This window comes from Carcharhinus amblyrhynchos, chromosome 26, assembly GCF_965287045.1.
Source record: "Carcharhinus amblyrhynchos chromosome 26, sCarAmb.v2.hapA, whole genome shotgun sequence".
NCBI classification, from domain to species: domain Eukaryota; kingdom Metazoa; phylum Chordata; class Chondrichthyes; order Carcharhiniformes; family Carcharhinidae; genus Carcharhinus; species Carcharhinus amblyrhynchos.
This window is the reverse complement of record NC_137349.1, coordinates 2,291,023-2,317,534: the sequence shown is the minus strand read 5'-3', so window position 1 is coordinate 2,317,534 and position 26,512 is coordinate 2,291,023. Positions and strand designations below refer to the sequence as shown.

Here is a 26,512-nt window from a genome sequence, read left to right as displayed (position 1 = left end):
AGCCCACACTGAAATATCTCCTGTTTCTCCATTCCAGGCTGGCTGGGTAATTGGAGCCAATAAAGATTTTTTAGGAATGAATTGGAAGCAGTAATGGAACACAAATTTTTAGAGCAATGTTGGCGAAGAGCAAATTGTATTATTAAACAGTTCTATCCTCCTCAGTAGGGTGTCTAACTGTGCGGAGAGGCCTAGATCCTGTGTTGAGATGGTCAGAGCAGTTTGCCAGTTTGTGCTGCCTCAGGGTTTTATTGTTTTGCTAAATAGATTGTTACTCAGTGCCATCCTTGGAAAAGAGGCATCACACTCTTCCTCTGGGACTGGAGGTTGTCTCCAGGGTCTTGAGGCTGAAATTCACTCCAGGGGGCAGTTCTGAGGGCGTGCTGGACCACCTTCCGAATGAGATGTTAAAGTGCAGAGTTGCATTCTCTCTGAGTCAAACCTTTAAACCAGATACACTCGAGACTGAGGTAGACTGATTTTCAATCAGTAAGGGAATCGGGGGTTATGGTGGGAAAGGGGAATTGGGGATTATCACATCAGAGCAGATATAATCCCACTGAATAGCAGAGCAGACTCAATGGGCTGAATGGCCTATTTCTCCTGCTCATGTGTCTTCTGGTCTTAAATAACTATGAGCTCTATTTTTCTGGATAACATTTATCCCCCATTCAACAGCACAAAGCCAGATCAACTGGCTGTTTGGTTTTTTGTTGCTGTTGTGGGATCTTGCTATGTACAGGCTGCTGACCCGTTACCATGAAGTGCCATCCTTGCATTTTAGGGAAGCTCGGTGGTCATGAGAGGCACCATATAAATGCAGATCTTGGTATCAGCCTATCTTGTAGGCCAGCCCTATTGACTGGCTGGGTTTTGTCATGGTGTTAATTTGCTGCCTTTTCTGTGAATTCTGTCGATTTCTTGTTCATTGTAAACTTGCTCACTTACAGCAGCAGCAGCTCCAGCACCTGTCCCACCATGCACCTCCGATTCCGCTCACCCCACACCCATCAGGACTCCAGGCTGCAGGAATCCCTTCCATCAGCGGTGGCTCAGGCCTCTTGACCTTGTCCAGCGCCCTTGGAGTTCACGCCCATCTCGCAATGAAAGACGACAAAAATCATTTGGACATGGACCATCACAGAGGTAAGGGAGGGGGTTAACAGCATCTCACAAATGTAGGTAAAGATCATGGGGTGGCACAGTGGCTAGCACTGCTGCCTCATAGCGCCAGGGATCCGGGTGCAATTCCTGGCTTGGGTTACTATCTGTGTGGAATCTGCACGTTTGCCCCATGTCTGTGTGGGTTTCCTCTGGGTGCTCCTCCCACAGTCCAAAGATGTGTGGGTTAGGGTGGATTGGCCATGCTAAATTGTCAGGGGGACTAGCTAGGGTAAATACATGGGGTTATGGGGATAGGGACTGTGGTTGATGGGCTGAATGGTCTCCTGCACTATAGGATTCTATGATCAGGAAAATATTTATTTTTACATGAATGTGAAAGGCAGTTTGAGACTGTCACAGTACAATAAGTACTGGGATTAGGGATTGAATAGGGTTGATGTAGAGAAGATGTTTTCTTCTGTGGTGGTGTCTAAGTACAAAATAGCCTCTCATAAACCCAGGATTTCAGGAGAAATATAATATTCTCCACAGAGTGGTTAGAATATGAAACTTGCTAACACGTGGCTTAGTTGAGACAAAAAAAAGCATAGAAGCTTTTACAATGCTGCTAAGTAAGTAAGGAATACAAGACTATGCAACATGCATGAGATGGGGGCTGGATGTCCACAGGGAGCATAGAAACCAGCATAGATCAGTGAAAGAGCATGTTTCAGAGAGCTGGCATGTACTGCAACCCACTGCTCCCACTCTGCCTTTAGACCAGTCTTGGGCAACCTAGGCTGGTGAGTGGGCTGCATGGATGGGCTTCCTGCATCTCAGTGGGTCACAAGATTGTTCACTAACCATGACCCCATGAACAAGATTAAATACATTTAATATTTCGTAACCATTTGTAGAAAAGATGTAATCATTTCTATATTAATAGAGCTTTCATCAACTTCAAATGGTAAAAACGGAAGACATTTTGGACGCACGGCTCTTACAGTCAATGTTGTGAGCAAGTGGCACGTACCTCACTTCGCTGGCCCGTGCTTTACGTGCGAATTCCTTCAGTCAAACCAGTAGGAAATAAAACTACAGGAATGGAAATCAGCGGAATGTGGTTACGCTGCACATGGACAATAGCCAACAAAATGTCTTGTGAGCCAGACTGAGAACCCAATTCTCTGGAGGATATACGTTTCTCCTGAAATCCCAAATGAATTTATGAGAGTCTATTTTGTATTTGGACACTGCCCGCAGAAGGGAACCTCTTCCCAACCCACGTGGCCCTCCCCTGCCCTGCCGCAGGTTGTCCACCACTGCTTGAGACAGTCAACGTACTGTAACACCATTGGCTTGAGAAAAGCAGTGACGTTGCTAAGCCGGTTAAGGACATTCCCGGCCATCCACAAACAGGCCGGCCAGGCAGGAATTGCTCAGTTTGATGGTTAGAGAGCTAATGAGAGATTAACACGGGCAATGGTTATATACAGCACTTGATTTTCAGTTCTGTTGCAGTCAGTTTGTCAGAGATAAAATCCCTAACCCTTAGGGCAGGATTTTCCAGTCGCGCTCACACCAAGATCGGAAAATCCTGCCCAAGATCAGTGGACCTCTGCATAGTCTGTATCCCGCCCCTTTGATTCCCTTTGTGGGCGGAATGGTAAAACTCCCTATCCTTGCGTCTAGAAGCAGAAAAGTTCTCTGAACCGACATACTGCATTGTGTCAGTCAAAACGTCGTTTTTCTTGCATATGAAGGAAGTAAATTGTATAAAATTAAAACCCCATGCAATATTTGACACGTGGCAGATCCACATGGAACTTTCTGTGCCAATGTCACTGAATTCCATACTTTTAACGGAGAGACACATGTGAAGAGAAGCTTGTGGCTACAACATTGTAGAGAGTTTTTGTTTGGTTTTTGAACTGTCCCTTATTTTTCTGTTTTTCATTCCTTTCTTTGCCTCTCACTGAATCTGACCGATGCCCTCTGCAATCCTTCGTCTGGACATTTTGCATCCAGATCGTGACAGAGACCCCAGTCGGGTAAGTGAGATCCTGTTTATATTCTTGCACCTTTTCCTCCCAGTGAGCTGATGACATTATAACAGCAGTGACACTGTGACTAACAGCTCAGATATGCACATATCCCAGGAAATCTGCAGGGTCCATGCTCCCATGACTCACACCGGGACTGCCTCCCCTGCCGAACTCTGCTGTTGCCCTCTGGCAGGGTGCCATGGTGCGAATCATTAGTGGATCTTTTCTAACAAGGAGACCTGTGGTGGCAGATGCTGTGATTTATCATCCTGTCAGAGCTTAGCCAACACGGCAACGATCATTCTGAGCACCAGCCGAACGTGCTTGGGGGGATCGGAGAGGCAGGGTATTGGGGACGGATGGGGGTGCTAATACTGTGCGAGCTGTGTGGCATTATCAACAAACATCATATTCATGTGAAGTCGCTTTGCCCAGTAATTCAAAAAATGTGCTAACTAAACATAATTTACACAGCAGATAGAAAATTTGTACAACCACATTCATCTGGGTGACACAGTGGTTAGCGCTGCTGCCTCACAGCGCCAAGGATCTGGGTTCAATTCCAGCCTCACGTTCTCCCTGTGTTTGTATGGGTTTCCTCCGGTTTTCTCCCACAGTCCAAAGATCTGCTGGTTAGCTGAATTGGCCATGCTAAATTGCCCCTTAGTGTCCAAAGATGTGTAGGTTAGGTGGACTAGCGATGGTAAATGCATGGGGTTATGGGGGATAGGACGGAGGGGAGGGGCTAGGTGGAATGCTATTTCAGAGAATTGGTGTAGGCTTAATGGACTGAATGGCCACTTTCTGCACTTTAGGGATTCTATGGTTCTATTAATATTATCATAGAGCACAAGTTTATGCCTGCAATTTGTAAATGAGATAAATACAGAATAGTCATCTGTGAGTATATTCTTAATGATGATAATTTGAAGCTTTATAAATTGCTGAATAACAGCTACCAGAGTATTTCTCCTTATCCAGTGCCAGTAACGGGTGCACATTCCTCTACAAATACTATCACCTTGCCTAACATCTACAGACACACTCCAGATTGAGGTAGACAGATTTTAACAGTAAGGGAATTGAGCATTATGGAGATAAGATGAGAAAGGAGAATTGAGCATTATCACATCAGAGCAGATATGACCTCACTAAATGACAGAGCAGACTCAATGGGCTGAATGGCCTATTTCATAGAACACTACAGCACAGACAGGCCCTTCGGCCCACAAGTTGCGCCAATCATATCCATATCTACCAGGCCATAGAACTATCTATAACTCCCAATCCCATTAAATCCCATGTACTCATCCAGAAGTCTTTTAAAAGATCCCAGCGAGTTCACCTCTACCACCACCGACGGCAGCCGATTCCACTCACTCACCACCCTCTGAGTGAAAAACTTACCCCTAACATCTCCTCTGTACTTGCTCCCCAGCACCTTAAACCTGTGTCCTCTTGTAGCGACTGTTTCAGCCCTGGGAAATAGCCTCCGAGAATCCACCCTATCTATTCCTCTCAACATTTTATAAACCTCTATCAGGTCACCTCTCAACCTTCGTCTCTCCAGGGAGAAGAGACCTAGTTCCCTCAACCTATCTTCATAAGGCATGCCTCCCAATCCAGGCAACATCCTTGTAAATCTCCTCTGCACCCTCTCAATAGCTTCTACATCCTTCCTGTAGTGAGGTGACCAGAACTGCACACAGTACTCCAAGTGGGGTCTGACAAGGGTCTTGTAAAGTTGTAGCATTACCTCCCGACTCCTAAACTCAATCCCTCGATTAATGAAGGCCAGTACACCATACGCCTTCTTGACCACATCCTCCACCTGCGAGGCCGATTTAAGAGTCGTATGGACCCAGACCCCAAGATCCTTCTGCTCTTCAACACTGCTAAGACTCCTACCCTTGATATTGTCCTCCTGCATCCCGTTGGTCCTGCCAAAATGGACCACTACACATTTATCTGGGTTGAGGTCCATCTGCTACTTCTCTGCCCAGTCTTGCATCCTATCTATGTCACGCTGCAACTTCTGACGTCCCTCCAGACCATCCACAACACCACCAACCTTCGTATCATCGGCGACACATAAGTACAGAAAGTACCTTCTGTACTTATGTCTTCTGGTCTTAAATAACTATTAACTGTATTTTTCTGGGAGTTTGCCTGTTTTTGCAGAAGTGTTTATAAAAGAAAACAATAGCACAGAAGTACGGGAAAAAGTCAAATTGAGCATGGCCTGGAAATGTGTGAAATGAAGAAAGAGCAAGGTCTGTCTCATTTGTCTTCCGTCATTCTGGTAATTCCATGATATGGCAGAGATGGAGTTGGTGAATAATTACAGCAATCAATCCCTCTGTCAACAAGGCCACAACAGACCCATTTGCAGTATCTCAAAAATGTTGCTTTCTGAATGAAATCTCTGGAATATGCACTAACTGCTTCCAACACCTCCCGAGGGATCCTGTCCCACATATTGTCGATTTGCCCACTGAAATATCAGCCCAAATCTTCCAGAGACCGGACATAAAATAAGAACATAAGTCCAAAGGTGTGTGGGTTAGGTACACTGACCATGCTAAATTGCCCCTTAGTGTCCCGGGATGCGTAGGTTAGAGAGATGGACAGGGTAAATATGGGGGTTGTGGGGACAGGGCCTCGGTGGGATTGTTGAAATGTAGAATTGATGGGACAAATGGCTTCCTTCTGCACTGTAAGGTTTCCATGTTTCTATATGCCTGAAGGTGCGCATCAGGAAGCCTTGATGCACTGTCCCTGTGAGAATTTGCCCAGGAAGTTTCAAATTTCAATAGGCAATTCTCCTTTTCACCCTGAGACCCATTCAACTCTTGAGCTGGACTTGGAGACTTTTAACAGTGCTGTGGGACTTACCTGGATAGTTACCCAGGAGATTACATGGAGCAGTTAAAAGTCAACCACATTGTTGTTGTTCTGGAGTCACATGTAGTCCAGACTGGGTAAGGACGGCAGATTTCCTTCCCTGAAGGACATTAGTGAACCAAATGGGCTTTTGTTACAACAATCGATGATGGTTTTCATGGTCACCATTCCTGAGAGGAGTTGAATTTATTAATTAATTGAATTTTAAGTGTCACCAGCTGCAGTGATGGGATTTGAACCTATGTCCCCAGAGCACTAATTTTGGATTAGACCCTTTGCATTACTAGTCCAGCGACATTACCGCTACATCAATGTTTCCCCTTGTATTAAATACTTTGTGCGTTAAGGTGTAATAGTGATGTATAGAAAGATCTTGGAGTAACCAACACCATGGCTCCCTGAGGTAAAGAGCCTCAGTTGGGGGACAGTGGTTTCACTGCTGCCTCACAGTGCCAGGGACCTGGGTTCGATTCCAGCCTTGGGTGACCGTCTGTTTGAGTTTGCACGTTCTCCCTGTGTCTGCATGGGTTTCCTCCCATAGTGCAAAGATGTGCAGGTTAGATGGATTGGCTGTGCTAAGTTGCTCCTTAGTGTCCAAAGATATGCAAGTTAGGGAGATTAGTTGGGTATATGCATGGGGTTACGGGGATATCTGCAGGCGGGGCCTGGTTAAGTTGTCAGACACTGGTGCAGACTCAATGGGCAGAATGGCCTCACATGTAGGGATACTATGAGTTGCCTTCCCAGCCCTGACTCAGGAATCGTTTTTAAGGTATACAAGTGTGTTTATTGATTTTGTATTGTTCAGTGAAAAAAACGTCTATTGACAACTTTTCAACTTGGCCTGCCTGTCACAGCTAGGGACACAGGTCTAGGTCTTATCACTGGGCATGGAGAAAGCTGAAATGGTCAGGGAGGCAATGCACGGACACTCAGGTATACTCAAGGACTCAGGCACAGGAGAGGGCAGCTCAGCTGAGAGATTCGAGGGCTAAACTGGAGAGTGAGCTAAAAAAAAGTAATCAAATCCATATGATAAACAAAGTATTAAAACTCGGCAGGAAAGTGTTACGGGAAGTGAGTGTTTCAGGGAGCGCAGGCTCTATATTCAAATATTATTTAATTTTGCTGGTAAATTACCTACTTTCACTTATGCCCTGAGTTAGATAGGAGTCTGTCATTGTGTTCTTAAAGCCAGAGTGTAATTGTATAATCAACCCACAGACAGGAGGTGGGGGTGGGGGGGTCTCAGACTGACGGGAAAGCCTATGGCAGAGGCCATACCACCCTAATAATTGACAGCGGCTCACTCAATCAGAAGGATGTTGACTTTGCTGTTATCCTTCAGTACAACGCATCCGTGGCCTGAATCCAAGTAAGGCAGGCCAGCTCTGATCATTGTCCCAACATGTGCTGGTTACTTTTCCGTCTGCTGCATCTGTGCTACTGTTCTCAGGAATAGCCTTGTGAACTGGAACAATGCCGACACATCGGTGCCTGTGGCTGTCAAACCCCTGCTTACTTTCCCCCTTCCCCAAACAAACAGCTGCCTCTTTAACTCTCTCTCTGGGGAAGAGCCACACGTCCCCGGAATAAGGAATATTGTTGTGAAGGGAACACCATCACTGGCCTGGACTCACTCTCTTGATTTCCATCCTGTGGCCATTCCCTGCAGGAAAATGTTGGTGCGTGTTGGCATTGGGAGAGGATCGGGTGCAGCTACGATGCCCGCTGTAATCACATTGCCAAGTCAGAGCCGAGGCTTGTATGTGTGGCTTTTACATATTTTTAAATTTATTTTATTAGTGTCACAAGTAAGCTTACATTGGGGTGGCAGAGTGGCACAGTGGTTAGCACTGCTGCCTCACAGTGCCAGGGACCCAAGATCAATTCTGGCTTCGGGTGACCGTTTGTAAGGAGTCTTACACATTCTCCCTGTGTCTGCGTGGGTTTCCTCCCACGCTCCAAAGGTGTGTGGGTTAGGTTGATCGGCCTTGGGGTCAGGGGGATTAGCAGGGTAAATATGTACGGTCACGGGGGGTGGCGCCTGGATGGGACTGTTGTCGATGTAAGGTCGATGGGCCGAATGCCTCCTTCTGTACAATGGGGATTCTTATGATTAACACTGCAATGAAGTTACTGTGAAAATCCCCTAGTTGCCACACTTCAATGCCTGTTCGGGTACACAGAGGGGAAATTTAGCATGGCCAATCCACCTAACCAGCACGTCTTTCGGACTGTGGGAGGAAACAGGAGCACCCGGAGGAAACCCACGCAGACCCGGGGAAAGCGTGCAGACTCTACACAGACGAGTAAGGTATCAATCCTGGCTCCCTGTCGCTGAGAGGCAGCAGTGCTATCCACCGTCCCAACCTGGCATCAATTGATTGTGGGGTGGGGGCTGCATTTGTGAGACCCACACTTACAGGGGAAGAGTGGATGAAGGAGAAAGGCCTTCCCTTGTGATCATTTATTGGGTGAAAATGTAAGTTATTTTTTAATGAGTTCCGTGCAAGAACAAATACTTAATCCTGATGAATGCCACAGTGCAGAGGCATGACACGGGCATATTCTGGCAATCCTGTTCCTGTCCACAGTCGGGCTTGTTGAAGCTGGTTAAGGAATATCTGGTTACAAAGCAGTTTTCCCAGAGTCTGGGTGTGGAGTCGATCGGAAACACAGATACGTCTCCTTCTTTGTTTATCTTTGAAAGTTGAAAACTATAGGTTGTGAGTTCAGTTTAGTCCCTTCATTCAGGACATCCTGCCCAGTTGTTAGGCTGTAATTACTCTATAATAAGCTCTTACTGTTATAGACTGATCCTAATCTGTTTACAAAGTGAGCACTGTTTGATACTCAGCGTGTCCGTGTCTGTTGCCGTGGTTACGTGCCGGCCCTGTTTTATTACATTTCAGCCGGCGCCGTGGGCCATTTTGTGCCTCCTTGTGAATACAAAATGGCGATCTTCACCAGGGTGACACTTCGTACAGGTTTGTGGGTGGGTGTGGTGGGGGATGGGGAGGGGGGGGTTGCAGGTTGGCACCCCCAGTCTCTCTAGGGGAGACGGCAGCACAGTCCAGCCTCAGGTCACTGTCTGCGCGGAGTCTGCACATTCTCCCCGTGTCTGCGTGGGTTCCCTCCGGGTGCTCCAGTTTCCTCCCACAGTCCAGAGATGTGTGGGTTAGGTCGATTGGCCGTGTCTCCTCTCTCCTTTGTTGTCTGTCTTGCTCTCTGTCTCTGTCTTTTCTCCACTCACTCTAATCTGGGCTGTTTGGGTGCACAGTTGATTTTCCAGCCACATTCCTCAGCCTTTTTGTTTTTATATTATCACTGTCATTCCCGGTGCAATCAGGTGGGACCCAGGCAGGGGGTGGGCAGTGCCAGGGGCTTGTCCCCTGGCCACGGGGAGCCCGCTGCTCAGTTGCATTGGAATGTACACGCGAGCACTGTGTATCTGTGTCTGCTATGTAAAATACATTAACTATTTTCAACAAACATAATCAAAAAAAAATTTGCCCCTTAATATCAGGGGGATTAGAAGGGGAGCGATGGCCAAGTGGTATTATTGCTCGACTATTAATCCAGGAACTCAGCTAATGAGCTGGGGGCTGGAGTTTGAATCCCGCAACAAAAAGAAATCCAGAATTAAGAATCTATTGACGACCTTGAAACCATTGTCAGTTGTTGGAAAAACCCATCTGGTTTACTCATGTCCCTTTAGGGAGGGAAATCTGCCTCCTTACCTGGTCTGGCCTACATGTGACTGCAGAACCACAGCAATGTGATTGACTCTGACTCTTAACTGCCCTCTGAAATGGCCTAGCAAGCCACTCAGTACAAGGACAACTAGGGATGGGCAATAAATGCTGGCCCAACCAGCGATGCCCACGTCGCATGAATGAATTAAAAAAAAGATGTGGGACTGTGGAGATGGGGCTGGGTGGGATTGTTGTCAGTGCAGACTTGATGGGCCAAATGGCCTCCTTCTGCACTGTAGGGATTCTATTTCTATGAAAAGTCCCAAGTTATAGTAAGTAAATTTACAAGTATTCCTCGGCAGGTAGTGGCTTGAGGGAGTCATATAAAAAATGCATCAGTGATAATTGGGGGGGATGTTTGATTGGGGCCAACATAGTTCTGCCTGACGTTTACACGTGCGGAGCTGCGACAGCGGGCTATTGGATACCCAATCAGGTGTGGAAGTCCTGACAGATGGTTCACCCACATCCAAGCCAAGGGCACCAATATCATTCATTGAATCACATAGGTACCAACCGAGAGGGTTGACCCCATGACTTTGGCTCAACTGTAGGCCAATTAAACCTAGTGCGCTGTTGAGGAAAAGTTTATTTTATTTATTAGTGACACAAGTAGGCTTACATTAACACTGCAATGAAGTTACTATGAAAATCTCCTAGTCGCCACACCGGCGCCTGTTCAGGTACACTGAGGGAGAATTTAGCACGGCCAATGCACCTACCCAGCATGTCTTTTGGACTGTGGGAGGAAACTGGAGCACCCGGAGGAAACCCACGCAGACACGGGGAGAACGTGCAGACTCCGCAAAGACAGTGACTCAAGCCGGGAATTGAACCCGGGTCGCTGGCGCTGTGAGGCAGCCGTGCTAACCACTGTGCTGCGGTGAATATGTGGAATTCACTACCACAGAAAGGAATTGAGGCCAAAATGTCTGATTTCAGGAAGTTTTTATGTAAAGCTCTTGGGGCTAAAGGGATTTGGGGAAAGGGGAGATTGAATGTGATGGTCAGCCATGATGATAATGAATGGGGCAGGCTTGAAGGGCCAAATGGCCTACTCCTACTCCTAGTTTCCATCAAATTCCTACATTTTTGAAAGTTATGAAGATAATACATTGGACATAAACTTTACATCATCACAAAAGACTCAAAATACGATTTGTCGTGAGGAATGCAGAGGTGGGGCGATGTATCTGATGAAATCTGGGACAACCTTTGTCTTATTGCACAATCCTTTCGAACATTATTACAAAGCTTTACACATGGAAGATTGTGCCTTGACTCAGTAACTTTTCCCAACCATGTTCCCCTGACAATGTCAGCACTGTGCGTGTTTGCCTCAGTGAATCCTCCAGACCGTGTTATTCCGATGATACCATCACTGCTGCTCATGGTCTTAATACCAAGGTTCAGAACAAAGTCAATGAAACAAAAAAAAGACTTTAAGCAAACCCTGATAGGATGTTAAAAGTTCATCGCGTTCCTTTTTAATGGCTTGCATTGCATTCTTAGCAGGTGTGAGCTAACATTGTGTGATTTTATTAAAACATTATTGAAAGCAGAACTTTGCTGAATAGAGGAATCATCTGCCCCTTTTTAATAAATAATTGCCCCTCTCATTGAATCATAGAACCCTACAGTGCAGAAAGAGGCACTTCGGCCCATCGAGTCTACACTGACCACAATCCCACCCAGGCCCTACCCCCACATCTCTACATATTTTACCCGCTAATCCCTCTAACCTAAGCATCTTAGGACACTAAGGGGCAATTTTAGCATGGCCAATCAACCTAACCCACACATCTTTAGGAGAAAACCCACGCAGACATGAGGAGAATGTGCAAACTCCACGCAGACAGTGACCCGAGCTGGGAATCAATTAAGCTTTATTAAGCTGTTTTTCATTTTAAATAAAGTCTTCACAGGGTCCTTCCTGCTTTGCAGTATTTTGCAGGCAAATGTGCAATCATGTGGGATTTGTGATTGAGGTGTTGGAGCCCTGCTTTCCAAGTGGCATGGTGGCCCAGTGCTTAGCACTGCTGTCTCATGGTGCCAGAGACCCGGGTTCGATTCCCAGCTTGGGTCACTGTGCAGAGTTTCTGTGTCTGCGTGGGTTTCCTCCGGGTGCTCCGCTTTCTTCCCACAATCCAAAGATGTGTGGTTTAGATGGATTGGCCATGCCAAATTGCCCCTTAGTGTCATGGGGGACTAACTAGGGGTATGAGGATAGGATGTGGGTGGCTTTGTGGTCAGTGCAGACTCGATGGGCAGAATGGCCTGCTTCTGCACTGTAGGATTCTATGATTCATCCTCGATGCCTTTACCGAATTACTGACCGCCTGCTTGGACAGCCTGTTTCCTTGGCTATCGAGGCCGGGATTTTCTGATTCCATTTGCATCAGACAGGTTTGGTGATGAGAGTGGAAACTATCGCGAGAAGGCCAATGTCTATTTCCATGTTGACACAGGAGCAGGAAGCTATCGTTTCTATACCCCCCCGCCCCACCCCCCCCCCCCCCCCAACCACCATTCAGTGGCAGGCCACAGTCCCTGCCGATAAATGTTAGGCACCTCATCGGAATAAGTTAGTATCTCATTATCGAGCCTATATTTTGCTGGGGCAGGCAATGGCCCAGTGGTATTATCGCGAGACCGTTAATCCAGAAACTCAGCTAATGTCCTGGAGACCCGGGTTCGAATCCTGCCACGGCAGATGGTGGAAATGGTGTGCGCGAGCAAGTGCATGTGTGCAAGCAAGTGTGTGTGTGTGCGCGCGCAATTTGGTTGATTCTCAACTGCCCTCCAGGGGCAATAAGTGCTGGCCAGCAATGTCCATGTCTCAGAAATAAATTTTTTAAAAAATACGCTGGAATCATACCTCCACGTCAGCTAACACATCTGGGGTGGCGTGAGGTCAGAGTGATGTGAAGCATAGCTGGTCTCAGAAGGCATGCACCTAGGCGAGGAGAGCACAGTGCTCAGGGTAGAGACGTTAGTGGTGCCAATTTGATGCCAGGAGGTGAACCTGGGTTAGGATTGTTCCCTGGTGTACACTGGCACCTGGATCTCACCCCTGCATTGGTTATGTTGCAGAGGGGCCTTGTGGGCTTTGTTCAGTCAGGGACAGAGTGGGTGGATTGGGCAGGACATGATTTAAGGAGCCTCGTGAATGATGATCTAATTTGAGCTGGTTTCTCAGCTCGATTGGCCAAATGACCGCGTGTGGTTCAGATCAGTGGTGGTGGCTTAGGTTGTGTTCCAGTTCCAGCCGAGATAAACCTGCCTCCTCTTGTTATCCCTGAGAGTGGAAGGAGGAGGAGGAAAACCAACACCCAAAAACTATAATTGCTGTTGAAATGGTTCAGGATGAAGCATGAGCAGACAATGGAGCAATGACCTGCCTTTGGGGAATGAATGAATGAGCGTTGTGTAAACAGCTTTCAGAACCCAGTTATGATGCTGTACGATGAATCAAAACAAGTGGCTGAAGCAACACAAAATTATGTGGGGAGGTAAAAGCCACATAGAATGTGGATATACCTGACGCATTACTGCTGATGAATAATCCCTGTAACTATGGATATTAGCATCTTTGATGACTCAGTAAGTATCCCACATCATGTATGGATATTGCATACAGCCTGAGTAGGCCAGAGGCTTCAGCCCCTGCCTGTGCTCAGTTAGCTGACCTCAGTTGCAATTGGGCTGTCATAGTTGGATTCAATCTAACTGAGTACTTAGGAGGGAAAATCAGGCAGCACAGTGGTTAGCACTACTGCCTCACAGCACCAGGGACCCAAGTTCAATTCCAGCCTCAGGTCACTGTCTGTGTGGAGTTTGCACGTCCTCCCCGTGTCTGCGTGGGTTTCCTCTGGGTGCTCTGGTTTCCTCCCACAGTCCAAAGCTCTACGGGTTAGGTTGATAGTTTGTGTTAAATTGCCACTTAGTGTCCAACAATGTGTAGATTAGATGGATTAGCCATGGTAAATGCTTGGGGTTATGGGGATAGGGTGGGGGTTAGGGCCGAGGTGGGATGCTCTTTCAGAGAGTCAGTGCAGACTCGATGGGCCGAACAGCCTCCTTCTGCACTACACAGGTTCTATGAAATGGACTAAATAAACGATGGCCATCTGGGCTTTGGGTGAGAATTGGGGGTCTTTGCAAGTGTACCCAGCTCCATTGGCTTTTGATATTCACTGTTGGAGCCCACGCTACAGGCATTTGGGTTAGATACTAGCACATGACGACTGCCTGTGGTACTGTCCCCAACCATCAGGAGTGCAAGAGACTAGCTTCGAGTGGAAATTTAAATGTATTTTTAAAAGAAACACTAATAGGCTTAGGATAATTAGTCAGACTCTTGTTGGCAAAGCACCAAACCACTGATACTGGTAGGGAGGGAAACCTAAGATGAGACAGGGAGCGGTTTGTGGTGTAATATTTTGATGTTTCAACAGCTGCACCAATCATCTTATACAATCTATAATGCAAGAGAGAGTAAGTCCTTTTTTTAAATAAATAGCCGTTCAGAGAATGAGTGAATATGTTTCTGAAGACAGTCAGATTTAGATAAGCCCCTGCAAAGAGGCACATCACATTGAAAGCCCCAACCTGATGTGGAAATGTTGGGGTAAATCAGCATTGGGTTTGCCCCCCTCACTCGCCCCACTCACTCGCCCCCCTCACTCGCCCCACTCACTCGCCTCCCTCACTCACACGCACAAATGTTGGGGTAAATCAGCATTGGGTTTGCCTCCCTCACTCGCCTCCCTCACTCGCCCCCCTCACTCGCCCCCCTCACTCACACGCACAAATGAACACTTGGGCTCACACATGCACACTTGTTCGTGTACACACATACACATGCACACACAGAACTCCACTGACTTGCTCGCACACAAGCACGCACACGCATGCTCACTCGTGCACACGCATGCTCACTCGTGCACGCTCAGTCGTGCACATGCACGCTCACTTGTGCACGCACACGCACGCTTGTTCACTCTCTCACACACACACACACACACACACACACACACACATACGTGTCAGTGCTTGCCAATGCCATACAGTCTCTTTGGAAAGTGAGCTGAAGGTGAGGGGGGGGGTGATGTGGGGTGTTGGGAGGAGTATGGGAGGGGGGGACAGAGGGTTACCCAATTGGAAGCTGAAAGCAGTTTGGACATGAAGCAGAATTTAAAGAGCTCCGTGCATGTTGCTGGAGGCTGGATCTGTGCTGTGGTCACTGTGAGTGCTGCTTGTGGTCTGCTGTCAGCCTGAGAATAAGCAGAAGCTGTGGCTACAGTCTCGGGTTGGAGTGTTCAGGTCTGTACTGAGCACGGGGCCTTCGCACTGATCTGCTCGCTTAGCTGTTTGCTGCAAAAACAAACCACAAGCTGTTCTGTGTGGTAAAGTGGAATAAGGTTAAAATGTGAACACTTAACCCGCCCCCCACCTCCCCACCCAACCCTCGAGCAGTTCCCAGCCAGAATTCTGCACAGAGACTTACCAAAATAACTCAAAGGTGACTAATAAGTTCTGCAGCTTGGCATGTGCCAGGAGTGCTTATCTCACAATTGCTGCTGTCAGCCTCTTAATGATGTTAAGTGTGAAGGAACTTTAGTTCAGCTTGTTTTGCAAAGAAAGGTATTTTCTGACTGTTGGTAAATGGAGAAACCAGAGGCCTAGAATGGGCAATTTTACCGTGTGTTTGGGGCAAGTGCCAGACGTCAACAATCGCTGCCTCAGAGAGATGTGGTGGAAATCTGAGATCAAACCCACAGATGTCCTCAATCTCTTGCTCTCCAACTTGCCCTCTCCCACGCACGCCCGCCCTCTCCCACGCACGCCCGCCCTGCTGTTTTGTAAGCTCCGTCTGCTATTTTAACAGAGGTATCAGCCTCCTTAAAAATAATTTCAATAGATTACAGCCTTTTATAAAGAAAGACATACAATTATATGGTGCCTTCAATGACCTCAGGATGGCCAGTGTGCTTCATAGCCAATGAGTTAGTTTTGAGATGTGGTCATTATTATAAGAATTGCAAAGGACAGCTGTCCCAAACCAGACCCTCAGAACTGACCAGATCATCTGGTTTAGCAATGTTAATTGAGGGATAAATATTGCCCAGTGCATCAGTGAGACCTTTCAGACAGCACCATGGGTTCCTTTATGTTCACCTGAGATTACAGCTGAGGCCTTAGTGTAACCAGCTCATATGCTAATGTCATCTTTTACTGTCTAAGCACTGAATTGCCCGACCAGGGATGGGTGAGTCAGCATAGTTTTATGAAAGTAAGATAGTGTTCAACAAACCTATTTCAGCCTTTTGAGTATATAAATAGCAGGGTAGATAAGGGAGAACAAGTAGATGTATCATATTTAGGTTTTAGATTTATTTAGATTTTCAGAAGGCATTCAGTAAGGTGCCACACAAGTTGTTAGACAAGATTAGGACTTGCAGGATTGGGGGTAATATATCAGCGTGGATTGATTAACAGACAAAAAGGAGAGAGGATTGAATGGGGTCATTTTCAGGTTGGCAGACTATAACTAGTGAAGTGCCGTGAGGATCGATGTTTTGTCTTCAGCTGCTTGTATCTATATTATTGTCATTAATAAGGTGATTGTAATAAGGCTTCGGAGGCTGAAGTCCCTGCACCAAAATCCCCTAATTTCAAACTCTAACAGCAGTACACAGAGTGCTAACAGTCAGCAGCCCATCTCTGGGGGTGTCAGAGGAACTGACACAGTTGGTTTGCTAAAGGCAAAGACTCCCTGATTGGTCCATCAATTGATCCTTAATCAGGGAGTTCATGCTCCATTGGGCCAATCTCAATGGTTTGACTGAAGTCATTACAGTGACCAAGTGCATTATCTCTACATTTACCTCGTACATCTCCTTTAAACCTGTGCCCCCTAATAACTGACTCTTCCACTCTGGGGAAAAGCTTCTGACTATCCACTCTGTCCATGCCCCTCATAATCTTGTAGACTTCTATCAGGTCGCCCTGCAAAGGAGGAGGCCAGGCCAACATCGGAACACAGCTGTCTGGGAGATAGGCCTGGCAAGTTATATTAAACAGCTGCAGGAATCTGCACTGTGGGAATGCCTGTACCACAAGGACTGCAATGGTTCAAGAAGGCAGCTTACCACCTTAACTTTTAAGGGCAATAAAATCTGGCCTTGCTGGTCAGCAATGTTCATATTCTAAGATTTAATAAATAAAGAATCTACCTTAAGCTGCCTTGAGGGTGTCATTCATGGCATCATTGGCCCTTCCCTAATTGCCTTTGAACTGAATGTTTTGTTAGGCCATTTCAGAGGGCATTTAAAAGTCAACATTGCAGTGGTTCTAGAGCCACATGTAGGTCAGACCAGGTAAGGACAGCAGATTTCCTTTCCCAAAGGACACCAATGAACCAGTTGGGTTTTTATAACAATCGACAGTGGCTTCCTGGTCATTAATAGACTTTCAATTCCAAATTTCACCGTCTGCTGTGGTGGGATTCGGACCTAGGTTACCCTGGGTCTCTGGATTGCTAGACCAGTGACAATACCACTATGTCACCACCTCCCTGAGGAGAATGTAGAAATCTCAGACAGCTGGCCTGGATCAAACCCAAGAGACACCACATTGCGACACATTGCACCACCCAGGTCACTGTGTGACAAGATTCTGGTACAAATAAGGAAGAGGCAGAAATATTCCCACACTGGGTTACAGCATGTGTGAGGATAGCCATGATCCTGTGAGCTGCCACAGTCGTTGAAGGCTTATTAACAATTAAACAATGAACCTCAAACCACAATGCGCCAATGAACATAGAATCCAAATTTTTGTTCTTTCACCCTAGCTTCAAATTGCTGTTCATCAAAAAAGAATCATCACTTACAGTTCTTGTTTTAGCCTCGGTGACCTTGGCTGAAGCTGACCGCTGATCTTGTGGCCAGAGGAAGTGAGGTCAGGGGGAGGAAGTGAACCAAAAATGGGGACGTTGGAATTTCTAGTTTCGCAGGCGGCTTGGGAGAGCTGGTGCCCCCATCTCCTTGGGGAATAAAGTCTCTTCGATCCAGGCTGGCTGGGGAGGGAAGGCTAACACTTTATAGCATCTTTTTTAATTAGCACAGTTGCACAGGGTGTAATGATGCAAGTAGCATTTGTTTATGCCTTCAGCGGCTTGCCAGTTTGTGTTCTGTACCTCTAGGATCTCCACCATCTGGTAATGAGCAGGTATCACTGGGTGGCAGAGGGGAATGGGCATTAACAGCTGGAGAATGAGTTAGGGAAGATTTCAATGCAGGATCAGAACAGAGGTAACTGCTAATTACTGGTTCACTGTCAATGCCCAAAGGAATACCATGGCCCACTGTGTCGAGTGACTTTTTCATTGGTCATGTTACTTATCACATGATCTGTAGTCCAGCACTGAAACCAAGGGTACTACAGCAGTGTTGTAATGTCCTTACTGGGTAGTGGGTTGCTGCAAATTGACAGTATTAAAATATTTATTGTTGAGACAGTCTTTTATAAGGCATATAGAATCAAAGAATCCCTACAGTGCAGAAGTAAGTCATTCGGCCCATTGAGTCTGCACCAACAACAATCCCCGTAATCCCAGACATATACCCTGCTAATCTCCCGAACACTAAGGGGCAATGATTAATCAGCCTAACCTGCACATCTTTGGAGTTTGGGCAGAAATCGGAGCACTTGGAAGAAGCCTACACAAACATGGGGAGAAGGTGCAAACTCCACACAGTCACCTGAGGCTGGAATTGAACCTGTGATCCTGGCGCTGTGAGGCAGCAGTGCTAACCACTGTGCCATCGTGCTGCCCCTTTGTCAGGTTTATACGCTGAGACCTTCCAAAGTCACCTGTTTGCCTTTCTATTATCCCTCTCTGTCTTTACCTCCTTTCCATTGAATCCTACAGTGCAGAAGGAGTCCGTTCAATCCATTGAGCCTGCACCAACCACAATCCCACCCAGACCCTATCCCCATAATCCCATGTATTTACCCTAGCTAGTCCCCCTCTTCAGGGGGGTGCATTTTAGCATGGCCAATCCACCTAACCCACACATCATTGGACTGTGGGAGGAAACCGGAGCACCGGAACTCATACAGACATGGGGAGAACGTGCAAACTCCACACAGATAGTCACCCAATCCAGGAATCGAACCTAGGACTCCGGTGCTGTGAGGCAGCAGTGCTAACCACTGTACCACAGTGCTGTGCAGGCACTGGCTGCACGCACGCCCAGTGGTAGCTGTTTGACCGCCCTGTTTTATACCAGTTCCGTTCAGCACAATGGGGAGAATTGGACCTGGGTTCTGGTCTGCAGTGCCCACCTCTGCCAGGATCCCTGAATATGGCAGCAGAGCTATCAGGGTGGGGGAGGGGCGGCAGCAGCGTTATCTCCGGTCTACACTCGGTTGGTGGGATGAGGCGGTCAGAGGGACGGGGCGGTCAGCGGGACGGGTTGGTCAGCAGGATACATGCCTGGAGAAAGCACTTCAAGACCTTGAGGGTCAACAGGACTGACTTCTATCTCTCTTCAGATGCTGCCCAACTTGTTGAGTATTCCCAGTTTTTTCCTGTTCGGTGGCAGTATTATTTTTATCACACAAACTGAACATTTAAGCATCAGCCAAAGTAAACAATAACACTGTTTGCATTTATATGGCACCTTTACTGTAGTAAAATGTCCCAAGATGCTACATAAGAGCATTAGCGAACACAATTTGAAGTATTATTAGGACAGGTAACTAGAAGGAACGGCAGTGCAGTTCCAAATCAGGGTGGGCTCGTGGCTTGGAGAGGAATATGCAAGGGGTGGTGTCCCCATATGTAGCTGCCCTTGTCTTTCTAGGTGGTAGAGATTGTGGGTTTGGAAGGTACTGTCTAAGGAGCCTTGGTGAATCTCTGCAGTGCATCTTGTAGATGGCACACATCTTGTGGATGGAGTTTGTATATCTTCCCCATGTCTGCATGGGTTTCCTCCAGGGGGTCCGGTTTCTTCCCACCGTGCAAAAATATGCGGGTTACATGGATTGCCCATGCTCAATTGCCAATTTAGGAGGCCAAGTATTTGGATGGTGTGGTGGCACAGTGGTTAGTACTGCTGCCTCACTGTGCCAGAGACACAGGTTTGATTCCGGCCTTCAGTGACTATGAGGAGTTTGCATGTTCTTCCTGTGTCCGTGTGGGTTTCCTCTAGGTGCTTCAGTTTCCTTCCTAGTCCAACAATGTGCAAGCTAGGTGGATTGGCCGTGCTAAATGCATGGGGATAGAGTCTGAATGGGGCTCTTTCACACAGTCGGTGTAGATTTGATGGGCAGAACGGCTTCTTTCTGCCCTGTGGGGATTCTATGCTTGGTTGCTTATCCTAAGTGTCTCCTCCTTTCTTAGGTTTGGGAGTGAGATTTCTTTTGCTAACCACTCCTATGATTCACCTTGTGGTGTTTTACTGTGTTAAAACCTCCAGATTAGAGCAAGTTGTTGTTGCTTTGATTGATCCGGCCCACTTTCCTGGCTACAATCCAGGCCATCTCTTTGCTTCAGCTGGGAAACACGCAGCGGAGATATGGTCGTGCCGAGTTTTGGGAAAAGGGAAGTCTGCATTTCTGCCAAGCTCTGAAGGAGACGCACAACAAGTCAACATACGGGGTTTTGTTTGTGGGACATGGGCATCGCATGGGCATTTATTACCCATCCTTAGTTGCCCTTGAGAAGGTGGTGGTGAGCTGCTTTCTTGAAATGTTGCAGTCCAGATGCTGCGGATTGAGATTTGGTTAAAAAAAAACATGAATTTTAGTTAACAAACAGAAAATTGGGAACAGTTAGCCTGGGGCAGCTTACAAGGGGTTAAATACAAGTGCTGTTCCTTTGTTGTTGGATCAGTGGCAGTAACTGAGAGGAAGAGGAGGAGGAAGATACTCTCTAGAGCACAAATGATCCATCTGACCCCTATTCTTATCTGCGCCTAGACTAATATATATTTCAGTGACAGTGTTTAATTCCGCACAACTCCCACGTTTTATTACAGCATCAGATTGATAGTGATCTGACAGAATCGATACCGTGCTGCACCGAGAACAGAATGCCTTCAGACAGATGGGATCCTCACGCTGCACTGATGCCCTGTATCCAGTGGCTGTTTCTTGCATTAATAGCTCCGTGGTGAGAATTGTGTCAGAGTTTCTGAACTCAATTGCATCTTGCAAAGCCGCTGGAGTTGGCCAGTGTGAGGTTCCGATTGTGGTTCTACCTCGAGGAGCTCGTCCTTCCTCCATCTCTGGCATTGTCTCGGCTGTGGTGCATCATCCCCCTTACATTCTCCACTTAATTCTCCAGCAGCTTAATTCAGCCTGCATTCTACACCGGCAAAAGGAAGAAGAATGTTTTTTACGTCCTCCAGATGCTCTGACGAGTCTTTCGCTGGAAGCCATTTTGCACACCACAAAACCAAGTTTAAAGTTTATTTATTAGTGTCACAAGTAGGCTGACATTAACACTGCAATGAAGTTACTGTGAAAATCCCCTAGTCGCCACATTCTGGTACCTGTTTGGGTACACTGAGGGAGAATTTAGCACAGCCAATGCACTTAACCAGCTAGTCTTTCAGACTGTGGGAGGAAACCAAAGCACCCGGAGGTAACCCACGCAGACACCGGGAGAACGTGCAGACTCCACACAGACAGTCACTCAAGCCGGGAATCGACCCTGCGTCCCTGACACTGTGAGGCAGCAGTGCTAACCACTGTACCGCCCTCGATCAGCTTTTGTTGTTCATTGGTTGAGGACAGAATGTTGGCCAGGACTTCAAGAGAAATCTTCGTTCTGCTTTGAAAAGTGCCATGGGCATACATGCCGTGACCTTACCTGGATTGGGCCTTGGCTTGAAGATGTCCACCTCTGCTAGTGTAGCACTCCCTCAGCACTGGTCTGGAGTGTCTGCTGAAGTCTCGTGCTCAAGTGGAGCTTAGACTCACAACCTTCCAATGACAGCGATCAGGTACAAAGAGTGAGTGAATTTGCCAACAGCCTGGGGCAGGTTACACCCTGGTAAGCCATACCGTCATACAAGGGGGCCATTTGGTCCATTGTGTCCATACCAGCTCTCTGAAAACACAGCTAGTCCCACACCCCCCAACCTCTTTAACTTACAAATATTTCATGGGATGTTGGCATCACTGGCAAGGGTAGCACTTGTTGCCCATCTTTATTTACCCTTGAAGTGAGTGGCTTACAAGTTCATTTCAGAGAGCATTTAAGAGTTACCCACATTGCTGTGGGTCTGGAGTCACATGTAGACATATCGGGTAGACATGAAAGAGTTTATTGCACTGCTTTGGAGATGAGCAGCAGGGGTTCTCCCTGATGTTCTGACTGGTATTCATCCCTCAACCAATACCACTTAAAAAAATACAGTTTATGCATTCATTAACTTATGGTTTGTCAATTCCTCCATTTAAAAAGTATTTAATTGGCTGGAAATTGCTTTGCAGCCCCCTGAGGTCATGTGAGCACTGTGTAAATGCAAGTCCTTCTTTTCTCTTTAACAGCACCCAAATGTCCCTCTGGGTGCTGACTGGATTGGCGCTCTTGGAGATCACAAGATGGCTGTTGTGGCATCTTCTGGCGTTCCATTCACTGCCGGGGTAAATTCAGGTTTTCAACACCGGAATCTGATAGAAACCAGATGAAGAGAAACTTACATTCTCCCTACTTCCACTCAGAGTTTCAAAACTAGAACAGAAATACAGATGGAGCATTAGTACCAGGGGCCCGCGTTCAATTCCAGTCTTGGTTGACACGTTGTCCCTGGGTATGCTCCTCTAGATGCTCCAGTTTCCTCCCACACCCCAAAGTTGTGTAGGTTAGGTGGAATGGCCAAGCTAAATTGTCCCTTAGTATCAGGGGCATTAGCAGGGTAAATACGTGGGATTAGAGGGATAGGGCCTGGGTGGGATAGTTGTTGGTGTAGATTCGATGGGCCGAATGGTTTCCGCTTTGTAGGGATTCTATGATTATTATGAGATCTCAATTTGCCAATAAGTTTCTGGTCGAATTGACTTCCCGAACCGGGTGACACATTTATTTCAAGAGGGAGGGAGCAGCAGCCTTCAGCTCGCCTCCCCTGCCCCAGACCTTCCGGACACCGCTTGTGTTTCTGACAATCATTTTCTAGTGGCTGGCAGTCTTGCCTTGAAATACGTCACCCGTTGTGTATTTCTGCCTGATGCCTTATCCTTGGACAGTTGCAAGTTTGGATGGGTGCCTGGATTAGAGGAAATGTCTCTCTTTTCACGCTCCCCGAGGGGGATTTGTTTCTTCCCCACCTTTGCGATGGAATACAGCCTGGGATTTTTAAGCAGCTTATTCTGTCTCAGTTCAAATTGCAAAATTTCCAGTCAGTCGAAAGTTGAAAAATCTTACTTTCAAAAATAAAGGGACAAAAAGGCTCATAACAAAATGCTAGTTTGAATTTTTTTTCTTTTCAGGAGAAAAGTTACAGCAGCATTGGGAGAAAGGTGTGATACCCACCCCCCACCCCCCCAAATTGGATGTAAAAATAATTGAAGCTGATTGGCTGGGTGAGGTGGTCGGAGGTCATGTGACGAAACCTCCAGGAATATGTCCAATTAAAGCTGGCAACCAACCTCTTGGGGGAGAGCCTCAGATTAGGACAGGCCTCAGAAAGCAGTCCTGTCAAGCGAACATGAAGTGTTGTACTCTGGGGGGTTGAACGCAGCAGAAACCCTGTCAACAGTTTCAAGCAGACGTGACACCTGCTGCCTCAGCACTCATCGACTCGCTTTCTCCTCCGCAGCTTGGCAGGGCCTTGACCACTGCTGCCCTCTGACCCCTGAAGTGTCAGAACAGCCTCCCTGCCTCCGTCAGGCATTCCACCACCACCACCACACCTCCACCGCCCCCCCCCCCCCCCCCCCCCCCCCCAAATCTGGTTTACTGAAGTGGCAAAACGTGGCAGGGAGCTCCAGAAGTGACCGCAGGGACGCGAGGCAGGAGCTAGTTCTGTGGCTGCGAGTGCTGATCGGATCAAAACTCTGCTGTCAGTTTAAACGTTTGACTCTGTTCTCATTTCCAGTCTGGTCAAACAGGCTGACCTCCTGATAGCTGAGGTCAAGAGTTCCACAGTTAGACGGATGGCATTGAATTTGAACATTTTGTTCCGATGAGGGAAGAGATAAATGTATTCAGTTTCTGTTCATCAATGAACTTCTTCTCCTGCAGTTAGTATAAGTGCACCATTTTAAGCAATTGTTTTAAATTCAATGTGGGTGGATTGTTGTGGGGGGGGGGAACGTGGGTCAGATACGGACATGCCAGGTGTGTGACCTTTCCCACCATTTGCGCTGACCAGACCCACCAAGCCCTCCACCTTCCATCTCTAACGCTCTGACAAGTGCAGCCCGTGCTGTACAAAGGTAAAGTCGCCATAGTCCCAGGTGACCATAGGCTGCTGTTCCCTTTTGAGGGGGAAGAGGTGGCTGGTGGTGATTTAACCTGAAGATCACCACACCTCAGGGTGAGAGGCAAGGTTGAGAAGTGGGGCCTTCGTGAATAACCTCAGCCGGTACGGGAATTGAACCTGCACTATTGGCATCACACCACGTCGTGAACCAGCCATCCAGGCAACTGAGCTAAACTGTACTGTCACCCCCTCCACATTGCATATCACCCTGACCTGGATGCAGGTCACCAAACTTCATTATTACTGAGGCCAAAATCGGGAGAGTTTTACCATGTCAGGACGTGGTGAAGGCACCTGGGGAACGCAACTGCCAGGAGGTAGAATCATAGAATCCCTATAGTGCAGAAGGAGGCCATTCAGCCCATCAAGCCTTCACCGACCACAATCCCATCCACGCCCTATTCCCGTAACCCCTCATGTTTGCCCTACTAGTCCCCCTGGCAGTAGGGTTTATTTAGCATGGCCAATCAATCTAACTCACACATCTTCGCACTGTGGGTGGAAACCGGAGCAGCCGGAGGAAACCCATGCAGAAACGGGGGGAAAGTGCAAACTCCACACAGACAGTGACCCAACCTGGGATTCGAACCCAGATCCCTGGCGCTGTGAGGCAGCAGTGCTAACCACTGTGCTGCCGTGCCCTGACACTGTGGTTAAGGAGAGGTCCCACCACATACTCAGGGCAGCTCCGGATAGGCAATAAATGTACTTACCCCCGCGACTCCCTTCAGCCATGGCTCTTTGTCGTGGTTGGTTTCCACGGGGACTTGTTGCCCTCCGGTACGTCACTCTGAAAGCCATTAACTATTCAAAAGGTTTTGATTTTTATTTGACTGATTAAAATATAGTGAAAAGTATTGTTTCTTGCATGCTATACAGACAAAGCATTTCATTCATAGAGAAAATAAGGCAGAAGAAAAGGAGAGGGTGCAGAATCTAGTGTTACAGTCATAGCTAGCGTGTAAAGAAAGGTTCAGCTGAATATAAGGTAGGTCCATTCAAAAGTCTGGTGGCAACAGGGGGAGAAACTTTTTGAGTTAGTTAGTCCGTGACCTCAAACTTTTGCATGTTTTTCCTGAAGGAAGAAAGTGGAAGAGAGTGGTTTCGGGGTGCCTGGGGTTAGGATTATGGGATTATGCTGGCTACTCTTCCGAGGCAGGAGGAAGTGTAGACAGAGTCAATGGATTGGAGGCTTGGCAGTGAGTTTCAGCAGGCTATTTGACTGCAGGAGGCATCACACTCTCGCAAATATGAATAGTGGGATAATGGGTGCGGGTGGGAACCCTGGGCATGTTTCCCCTCCGGGACTGTCGAGTGCAATTACTGTGTTCCTTACTCGCAACTGGGCTGGCATCAACTCAGCACACTGAGCAGGGTTTGACCCTGGGCCTAGCTGTGTGGCTCTCTGGATAGCCACTGTCTGTCATGGAGAAAATATACGTGTTTATGTTTTTTTACAAACGTGAACTGAAAGGGTTCAGCCAGACTAACGACCATCGCTTAGGAGCTGATGATTGCTTTGTGAAATTCAGCACCTCCTGAAGGCATGTATGGGCCCAGTGAGAGATTGGAATTCATTCAGGGAAGTTAATTGGCCGTAGCAGGAAGTGGGTTGTAGGTGGGAAAGCAGTCACCTGCTATGGTCTGCAGGCTTGAGGTTAAAAGCTTGTAATCTTATCAGAAACTCCTGAAAAGCTTGTTAGTTCAGAGCTGTGTTAGTGACGCACCTACAGACTGTGCTGATAGTGATCTAGTGGATGCAGTGTGTGTGGCTGCAGGAGTGAGTCATGAGACAAGGTTTCAAATCAACAGTTGGGTTAACCACCAGCCTTGCAACATGAGCTGACGTGTGTAACAGTGTGGTGTTTGTGCGTGCTCGGAGGGAATCTTATCAACTTAACCAAGGCTGAATAACATGACACAGTTCTCACCGAGAGAGAGAGAGTGTGTGACTGTGTGTGTGTGTGTGTGTGTGTGTGTGTGTGTGTGAGACTGTGTGTGTGTGTGTGTGTGTGTGTGTGACTGTGTGTGTGTGACTGTGTGTGTGTGACTGTGTGTGTGTGACTGTGTGTGTGTGTGTGTGTGTGACTGTGTGTGTGTGTGTGACTGTGTGTGTGTGAGACTGTGTGTGTGTGAGAGACTGTGTGTGTGAGACTGTGTGTGTGTGTGTGAGACTGTGTGTGTGTGTGTGTGTGTG

At 47.3% G+C, this 26,512-nt stretch overlaps 1 protein-coding gene across 5 annotated transcripts in view; it reads left to right on the top strand.

Annotated features, from left to right (window-relative positions):
* LOC145358766 (transducin-like enhancer protein 4) overlaps positions 1 to 26,512 on the top strand; it is a 204,940-nt gene that overhangs the window by 98,130 nt on the left and 80,298 nt on the right. For 3 of the 5 annotated variants that reach the window (XM_080213032.1, XM_080213029.1, XM_080213031.1), the window contains exons 7-8: positions 951 to 1,146; positions 3,133 to 3,155. In XM_080213032.1, coding sequence (XP_080069158.1) covers positions 951 to 1,146; positions 3,133 to 3,155 — 219 coding nt within the window. The remainder of the gene's footprint in view (positions 1 to 950; positions 1,147 to 3,132; positions 3,156 to 26,512) is intronic. The other 2 variants (XM_080213033.1, XM_080213030.1) reach the window with 1 other exon arrangement.